Below are 9,740 nucleotides of genomic sequence, written 5' to 3' on the forward strand. Positions count from 1 at the left end.
CTCCACTGTCCTGGGGAAGAGGCATGTGAACAGATAACCACAACAGAGTCAAGATAATGGCTCTGGGCAACCAGAGGAAGATGTAATTAACTCTCCCCTGGGGAGTTGGGTGAAGCTCTGCAGAGGTGGAGCTTTTGAACAGGATTTGCAGGGACTTTATGTGGGATCAGTGAGAACAGTGTGTGGGACCGGAGCTGTCACCAAGTATGATGTTTTCTAGGGAACGGTGACAAGTCAGGGACTTTACAGCACAAGGTGAGTAGGGTGGCAGCAAATGAAGCTGGAGCTAAGAGATGGGCTCTCCCAGCTCAGAGAAGTGTGGTCCTGATGTGGAAGGTAGCCAGCCAAGTCAGGACAGTCAGAGCAGTCTGATACTGCCCCTGAGCCTTCCATTCCTATGCTACTGTCTTCCCAACAGGCAACCGCAGCAAAGGCTGAATAAAGAAGCCATATTTCAGGAGAAAGTTGTAAAGGATTTGATTCCATTTTCTAGTCATCCTTCATCAGTATAAACACAGGAGTATCTGTCTAGATATTGAATAAGACAGCGTCATGCTCCTGGGGCATTTACAACCTGGGGATGCCCAAGTGGAGAGACTGGAGCAAAGACTGGAGGTTGGAACTCTCTTCCCACCAAGACTGGAGATATAATCTAAAAGGGAGTTCCCTTACCAGCTTCTGTTCCAATCCCCTAGCTCAAATTTTCTCTTTTAAAAAGGGATAGTTCATAGCCTTTTAAAGAAATCTTTTCAGCTCCACTGATTTGGAATAACATGCTTAGTGGCCTCAGAACTTCTAGCTGAGCCCTCAGCAAGTCATCCTTCCTCAGGTCTGTTTTCTCATGGGCTCTGGGTATGGCAGGGCCTCTCAGTGGATTCCAGCCCTATTCTGGGACCGTAGGAAGCTCTTGCTCACTCCTTACGCCTTGAGGTTTTCCACCTGCAACATGGAGACCTTCCAAACTATAAGCACACAGAACATCAAATGGACACCCCCTTGATCACTAGCAAAGATGCTATTTCAGCCAAAGAAAAAAACAGTCCTCCCCCAGGTTCAGTTTCAAAGGAATCTGTGCTTTAGGGAAGGTTTCTGTGTGTCTTCCCAGGTGGACAGGGGAAGTTATCATGGCCTAGACAAGAGGTGGGCAACCTTTTTGTGAGCAAAATCTCTGACTCAAAATTCTCCTGCGTGCCAACCCTAATTTTTTGAGAACATGTTACGCCTACTTGATATCTCTGAAGGTGTACATATGTGAAGAATTTTGAAGAAATAATAAAATTCATTCGAGTGACAAAAACACAGTATAGGATGATGAAAAATACATTTCTTTTAATGTATACATATACACTGATAGTCCGACAGAAAACTTTATGACTCCGTTTGATATTATCAGTGGAACTTTTGCTGCTGCATCACTGATGACAGAGATTTTACATCAGGTTTCTATTTCATGACCTTCAGAGATATGCACGAGCTACTACTTTCATCCGTCAGGCTGCTCCTATTACGAGACTTAACAAAATTCATCCCTGAGAACAAAGATTCACAAGTGTATGTGGATGAAACTGAAACACTGGTCGGATCTAGGAAGGCAGGGAGAGTTAAGGCAGAGGCATAGAATTGCTCTCCCCCTCTCTTGTCAATCCATGTCTATGGTCTTTAAGGTAACTTGTTATGTAAATTATTTATCTAAGATGCACCTACACTGAATTTATCTGAAAAATTAAAAAGTCGATATTAAGAAAAAAAATTGTAAATGGAAGATTATAAGAGAGGGTTTCGCGTGCCAGCAAAAGTTACTGGCGTGCCATGTTTGGCTCGCGTGCCAGGGGTTGCCCACCCCTGTCCTAGACAGATCCCAAGGCATCCAAGGAAGATGGATTGACCAGGAGAGGGAGGAAGGAGATGAGGTTGAGCAGCATCATGAAAACAGCATAATATGCTGCTGACCGAAACTCCACGCCAGCCTGTGGAAGCTGGCTGTATGTGTTCAACATCATGTCCCTCTTTGCCTCCTTTGGGACCTTGAATTGAACCACAGGCCTTAACAAACTACAGTATCATCTTGCTGAGCCGTCAATCAAACACTCAGTCTCACTGAACTGTGAAAACCAGGGCCTCTGTTTTTACAGAATATCTAGCAAAGTCATTTACACCAGAATTAATAGTATATGTTTTCTAAAATCATTGTTTATATCACCTAACTATTGTTAAGATCAAACCCTAACAGAGCCAACATTTCCTTTGGTTTAGGTCAGTAGTCGGCAAACTGGCTCAGCAAACTGCAGCTCGCAAGCCACATGCAGCTCTTTGGCCCCTTGAGTGTGGCTCTTCCACAAAATACCAACTTCTGCGCATGGGCCACAATTGCACTGTACATGTGTGCCCGCCCCAGTGAGGATGACAGGTGGCTCCATCCCCTGGCCAAGGGGAGTGTTCACACAGCGAGTCAGGCTGTCACACGCTACTCAGCCCAGCCCTCTGCACAGTTTCCTGGGGCCTCCTGACATGTCTTAGAATTTACACAGGGCTCAGTGAAGTCTTAAACAACATTTTTTTTCTCTTTTGAGATCATCTGCTTCCTAATAGAATAAATTCAAAGGAAAACATGCTCTGATCCTTCACCTGCCTCTTCTCCACATAAGCACTTCACCTGCCTCTTCATGACCCATCCTAGTGCCGTAGTCGGCAAACTGCGGCTCGCGAGTCACATGCGGCTCTCTGGCCCCTTGAGTGTGGCTCTTCCTAAGCCTTAGGAGTACCCTAATTAAGTTAATAACAATGTACCTACCTATATAGTTTAAGTTTGAAAAATTTGGCTCTCAAAAGAAATTTCAATCGTTGTCCTGTTGATACTTGGCTCTGTTGACTAACGAGTTTGCCAACCACTATCCTAGTGCATTAGGTAGGGAACTAATCAGGACACCTGCCAAGGAGGTGGGCAGCGGGGGTTCCTATCAGGACCACAGGCTGGGAAGCCTCAGGACTCTGGTCATCATGTGGGAGTTGGTTCCATATTTCAGTGTGTATGCCTGTTCCCCATCCTGTCACATGGCACTTCATGGGCAGATAGTTCTGTAGGGATCTAGCCTACCTCTGAAAGCACTTTGACTTCCACACTTTCAACTGGACTCTAACAAGAATCCTATGAAGTAACCAGAATGGGAGCGATGCCCCCATTTGGCAGAGAAGACAACTGAGAAGAGAGGCTCAGAAAAATCCGTGGGCATGGAGCTGAAGCACGGGCGTTGTGCTTCTGGCTCAGCCACTCATTGTGTGACCTCGAGCAGGTCGGAATGAGTGAGGTGATTCCCAATGAGGTCTTCTTACAGATCTCTTCGTAAGCTGCACAAAGAAAAGGCCTTGCCCGAGGTCATGCAATTAGTGAGGTGAGGCATGATGATACAGAGAGACATGCTCCCCAAGCTGCCTCTGTGGAGAGACAGCCATTAGAGCACCCCACTGCCACCACTGCCATATCCCTGACAATGTGGGCTGCTGGGGCCTCTAGTTCCCTCTGGACATCACAAGGACCAAGACCACCAGGAGTGGGGTGGTAGGGGACACATGCTCAGAATGCACTCTGACTGTGACTGGAGCCCAGTGCTCCCACCTGCTCATTAAAGAGAAGATAGTTTCCTCTGGCACCTCCTTCACCAGACAAACACAATGGGCACCTACCCGTGCCAGGCTCCATGCTAGAGGAGGGGATGTGCAGGTTCATGACACTTACTGGCCACCCGCGAGAAAGTCATGATGAAGACAGTGAGGTTCCAGCTGCTGCTTAGTGCTAGGTGGTCGTGTTTGGCCAAGGGACCAAGCCCAGCCCCCATTGGATCACAAAGCCTATCACAGGCACCGAGCTGAATCAGCCTGCAAAAGGGGGCACCTTTTTTTGTAACTCACACCAAGGCACTAGCTGCGACCCAGGTGAGCATGATCTCTTCAAGGTGAGTGCAGGACCCATAAAACTTTAGGAGGGGTTACATTTAGAGCAGTTCACATGTAAACATCCTCCTCCATGCACACCAGGGGGAGTCGATGCACACATCTCACCCCAACCAATCCATTGGCTGGGAGAATTATGTGCTCTCTTTCTTTTTCCCCCTCTGATAATATATATGATTGTTATATATATATATTAGAGGCCTGTTGCACAAAAAGATTCGTGCAATAGGCCTTCCCTTCCCCTGGCTGCCGGTACCAGTTTTCCTCTGGCACCCAGCACCCAGGCCTTCGCTCCAGCCGGAGCCGCCTTCAATGCTTTTGCTGCTCCACTTTGCGCCTACATATGCAAATTAACCGCCATCTTTGTTGGCGGTTAATTTGCATATCTTGCTGATTAGCCAATGGGAGGCATAGCGAAGGTATGGTCAATTACCCTGTTTGTCTATTATTAGATTATATATATCCCCTATATAATAAAAGGGTAATATGCAAATTGACCGTAACAGCAGAATGACTGGGAATGACTGGTCACTATGACACACACTGACCACCAGGGAGCAGACGCTCAATGCAGGAGCTGCCCCCTGGTGGTCAGTGTGCTCCCACAGTGGGAGCTCTGCTCAGCCATAAGCCAGGCTGATGGCTGCCAGTACAGTGGTGGTGGTGGGATCCTCTCCCGCCTCCTCAGCAGCGCTAAGGATGTCTGACTGCAGCTTAGGCTTGCTCCCCACTGGCAAGTGGACATCCCCTGAGGGCTCCCGGGCTGCCAGAGGGATGTCTGACTGCCAGCTTAGGCCCAATCCCCCGGGGAGCAGGCCTCAGCCAGCAGGTGGTCATCCCGGAGGAGACCCAGACTGCAAGAGGGCACAGGCCAGGCTGAGGGACCCTCCCCCCTGCCGCCCCGAGTGCACAAATTTTTGTGCACTGGGCCTCTAGTGTGTATATATTAGCTTCCATTATACATGCTTAAATTGCACGCTAATTTTTTACCCATTTAAGATTTGAAGGCATATATTTTAATGCTCCTCCCTTGTATGTGCTTTCTTTCTGAGAGTCAAATCTTCTAACCACATGGAATCAATGAACTCAACTAGCTTCCCACCAGTAATGTGCTGGTAAATGACTAGTCTTCCATCTGTTCAAGGCAGCCAACCAAGTCAGCTGGCCATGTCTCAGGCACAGTGATTAGACTCCCTGGAGGAAACCAAGATGAACATGAGACGGCCCACAAGGAACCAAGGGGCTCTCAGCCTAGAAGAGCACAAAAGGCACAGACACAAATAAATACCCATAAGACAGAGCAGACAATGGTTGTCAGTGCTAGAAGATCCGGGCTCTGGGATGGGGAGAAAGCGATATGGAAATTCAAAGGAAGGAAAGATCAATTCCCGCCGGGGATCCAGAAAGCCTTCATGAAGGACACGGCTCACGGAAAGACCACCCATCAAGACACAAGAAGGCCCAAGTTCCAGAGCCCCTTCGACCACTGTTGGCCAAGGAAGCTTGAGAAATCCAGGACTCTGTTTTAAAATGGACCCTTTTTCCTAAGTGCCTCCCAGCAGTCTGAGGATTAGATGAGAACGGACTCACTAAATGCACTTCATGTAAATGAAAGCATCCAATGTCCAGCCTCCATCATCACTCAGGGAAGAGAAGGGAGGAAGCTAGAAGCAGAAGGTAATGAGGGAGGAGGTGGGTGAGGTTAGGTGGCCCCTGCCAAGCACAGGACTGACGTGAACACCTACTGGGCGTGCAAGTGGCTCCAGTGATTTTTTTAAAAACTCCAATAGCTGATTTGATTGAAGAGAGCCCACCAAGAGGAAGGCGGAGCACGTACACTCCCCTGCATCAGGAAAATGAAAGTCCCACTCAGAGACGCGGCTCCCTGCCCTGTAATGCGGTAATAGCCACTCACGGTCAGCGGGCAGCGACCCTCCCAGCTCCCAGCGCGGGGCCTGGGCCCGGTGTGCACTCAGAAAACATTCAAGAAATGAATGGATGGGGTCCTCACTACTCTCCAAGGGGCTTTACGTTTATCCTCCTCTTTTATTCATAACCACAAGCCAGTGGGACAGACAGGGCGTGTGTTGTCAACCCTCTCAAGAAGGGGAAACTGAGGCTCCCAGGTGGGGAGCATCCACACCCCAACTTAACACCATCAGAAATGAGCCCAGGTGTCTGCCTCCCCACATAGCGCTCCTTCCTCGCACTGTGCCCCTCCGAGGAATTATTACTACAGCCAATCTTTGCCCCAGATCCCCTCCCCTGACTGTCCCTGAGGGACTGTTCTGAGCTGAAACACTTCACTTACTCAGGCTCTGTAATCAAGGGAGGTCCTATTACTATTCCCAGTGTACTGGATTATTCCAATTCAGAAGGTGATTTTGTGTAACAGAAATAAGAGTGTCATGGACTCTCTTATTACCAAATAAAAACTAATTTGGGTTAAACTCTTTGGTTCGACTGCTTGGAGTCATTGCTCCTTAGAGGACAGAGAAGGTAGAAACAGCACCGGGCATTAGGGTGACAGGAAGATGTTTTTGTTTGTTTGTTTGTTTGTTTGTTTGTTTACCACGGACACTCCTGCCTACAGAGTCGACTGTCAGTCCTGACAGATGGCCGGGCTGTAGGAGGGGAGCACAGGGCAACCTCAGGGCTAAGGCGGCACCAAGGAGCTAGAGCCAGCTGAGCGGATTTGGGCTCTGAAATCTGGGTTGGAGCCCAAGTTCCAGGCTGTGAAGGTGGGACAGGGAGCCCTGCCTCCCTCTCCCCCAGACACCCTCCCGCCGAAGCTGCACCAGGCAGGCCAGTGCCTTTCTATGCATCTGTGACCTTCTGGCTGCAGGCAAATTGGGTGCGAAGCATGTTCAAGGTCGGAGCTACCCTTCCCTTTCATGACCCACCCTAGCCCTTTGGCTGATAATGGTTTATGGTGCACCTACGTCCTAGAGGATGTTTTCATTCTAATAAAAATCTGTGGCACGAAGGTGTGGGCTGGAGGCTGGAAATGACACTCACCCCCCAGCTGTGGTGGGGGAACCTGGTGACGTGTGCTCAGGCCGAGCTGCTCAGAGGCTCCCCTAAATGGCGGGAACCAGGGGTGAGGGGAATAGAATGTCAGAGAACTCCCAGCTCCTAAAGGGAGCAGTGCATTAGGTAAGAAGAGGTCTAGAGAGTGTCAGTATGTCCTCCAGATGGCGGAGTCAGCTCTGATCTCTGCACTTAGCCACCCACCACATGGGGTCTCAGCACCACCACCCAGACATCCATGCTTCATCACACTCAGGGACCAGGGCATTGTGGGACCTGGGAGAGCCGAGCCATTTGTTGGATAATGGACACTGAGGATGAGTTGATCAGATGAACTCGTCCACTGACAGGGAGAATGGGACACAGAGTGGGTCAGCTTTGTTGGGAGGAAGAGGAGGAGGAGGAGGAGGAGGAGGAGGAGGCGGCGGCGGCAAGATGGACCAGCGCATAAGGCTGGTGTGGTGGAAGCCTCATTAGGGGATGCTAGAGGCAAATTCACCAACTGCACAATTTTAAAGTCACAGAGTTTGCAACTGGAAGAAATCTTAGCGATAATCCAGTCCAACCCCCCCTTGCACAGCCTGGAGTTATTGGTCGTGGCCACATGGCAGAGCCAAAATCAAGAACCCAAACCACCCCCTCAACAACTTTTCGGGCCAGTGATCTTTCTAGCACCCTCCAGCCTCCCCCAGACACAGACCCCAGGCCGCTGATTCCCAGGGAGCTAGGGACACCCTCTGGAACACTGCGCGCTTCCTGGGATACCATGGGCCACCCGGATCCGCCGTTCCGGCCGGACATACCTTGTGGGAATAATGCTGATCGACGATCCTCGCCAAGCCGAAGTCCCCGATCTTGAGCACGAGGTCCTCGGTGCTGATGAAGATGTTGGCGGGCTTCAGGTCCCTGTGCAGCACATTGGCCGAGTGGATGTACTTGAGCCCGCGGAGCAGCTGGTACATGAACAGCTTGGCGTGCTCCTCCGCCAGCGTGCCCTGCTCCAGCAGGCGGGCCAGGTCGGTCTCCATGTACTCCTGCACGATGTAGGCCACGCTGAACTTGAACAGCTCGCCCTGCAGGTTGGCGCCCTTGGGCCCCAGCACCTCGTACACCTTCACGATGTTGTCGTGGTCCAGGCGCCGGATGATCTTGACCTCCCGGAGGGCGTGCTTCATGCTGCGGGCGTCGCTCAGGGTGAGCTTCTTCACGGCCACCTTCCGGCAGGTCCTGCTGTCTGTGGCTGACAGCACCAGCCCGTTGACGCCGAAGCCCAGGGGTCGGAAGTCAACAAAGCGCCCACCGAGGTCATAGCCGTAGACACTGGCAAAGCAGTCCCCCTTCTCGGCCATCGTTGGCTCAGTGGTGGTCAGGGGACGCCCGTGGGACAGAGGGGCGGTCGGGAAAGGCCGGGTCCCAGCTGGTGGCCTCCCCAGCACACCTCATTCTGTCAAGTCCCGAGGCTGAGGGATGCTTTTTCTCGTGGTGATGTCACTGCCACCAGCTCCCTGGAGACAAGAGTGGCACATGTCCACGCTTGCTGAGCTGCAGAAGTTGGAGGCTCATGCTGTTTTCTTAACAAGCCCTGGGAGGGCTGTCCACCCACTCCTGCATGTCCTGAGCCCTTCCCCACGCTGAGAATGGCTCATGCTTCTTTCACAGGGAGCATCTGGGACAGAGAAACCGATCTCGTTATCTATGTGAACGTCAAGTTTTCTCTCCAAAGGACCACAAAGTAAAGATGCAGAAACTCTCCCCTTTAAGTCCTTTGTTGAAAGAAGTTCCTTTGGGCTGAAATGCTTTTGCTGCTCTGCGTTCCTTCACTGATTATGGTCCGAAGCTCGGTTGTATCACAGCCTCTGGCAGCTTCGCAGCTGCTCTCTGCGTCCCGGGCAGACTGAAGGGATCCCAACAATGGATTCTGAAGGCTCCTCGGGGCTTCTTTCTACCTCGGCCAGCTCCCCTTCCTGCCGGCTCACCTTAGATCCTGCAGCCCAAACCAGCTGGTGGGCATTGGGGAAGAAAGCTGGAGAAGCCCTGCCCCTCCCATGAGCTGCACACCAAGTTACACCCGAAGTCCCAGGTCCGAGGGGTGCTCAGCTGCCAGGCCAGGCACCTCTGGAGGCTTCAGGGGGCAGCATCCTCTGTCACCCCCTCATCCATGCCTCTTCGAACGAGACTGTGCTGTGCTGGACTCCGAGAGGCTGCGGGAACCCGGCATCTTTCAGACGGAGTCTCCTTCCCTGTCAAAGAAATAACGTTGGTAAATTTCCACACTCGGCTCCCAACACCTTCCCACCAGCGCGTTTTGTTAACCAGCCCTGGTGTTATTTGATCTGTCCAGCCAGCCCCTGAAACACTGCTTGCTCAGGGGATTCCGGGCTCGGGCGCCCAGCCCCCTCCTGCTGCGTGCAGCTCCCCTGGAAGAGAGAAGATGGACTGATTTGATAAGATCATCAAGCGGTGTGCCTTTTATGTAAATGCCTGCTCCCCGAAGGTTTTAACACTCACAGATTGTAGGAGGGAATGATCAGCTCTGACCTTTGAGAAATTCATTCTTTAAGCCCTCGGAACACACACATCAGCGCTAGCCCGGGAGGGCGAGAGTGGACAGTAACCAGTAGCAGGCAAAGAAATAAAGGATCAATCATCTTGTTCTTCCACTTGGACCCCTTTTCTTCCCTCTTCTGCAAATGTCTTTGAATATTTTAATAACTTAATATGCAAATGAGCAATGTAATTAAATGGCGTCGCTTGCTTTCCAT

The 9,740-nt window shown here is 51.0% G+C and overlaps 1 protein-coding gene across 1 annotated transcript in view; it reads right to left on the bottom strand.

Annotated features, from left to right (window-relative positions):
• Positions 1 to 9,282, bottom strand: part of MAPK4 (mitogen-activated protein kinase 4) — a 37,188-nt gene extending 27,906 nt beyond the window's left edge. The window contains exon 1 of the mRNA XM_006763645.2: positions 7,782 to 9,282. Coding sequence (XP_006763708.1) covers positions 7,782 to 8,327 — 546 coding nt within the window. The 5' untranslated portion in view covers positions 8,328 to 9,282. The remainder of the gene's footprint in view (positions 1 to 7,781) is intronic.
• Positions 9,283 to 9,740: the final 458 nt, after the last annotated feature.

The sequence above is a fragment of the Myotis davidii genome, unplaced genomic scaffold (assembly GCF_000327345.1).
Source record: "Myotis davidii unplaced genomic scaffold, ASM32734v1 scaffold378, whole genome shotgun sequence".
Taxonomy (NCBI): Eukaryota; Metazoa; Chordata; class Mammalia; order Chiroptera; family Vespertilionidae; genus Myotis; species Myotis davidii.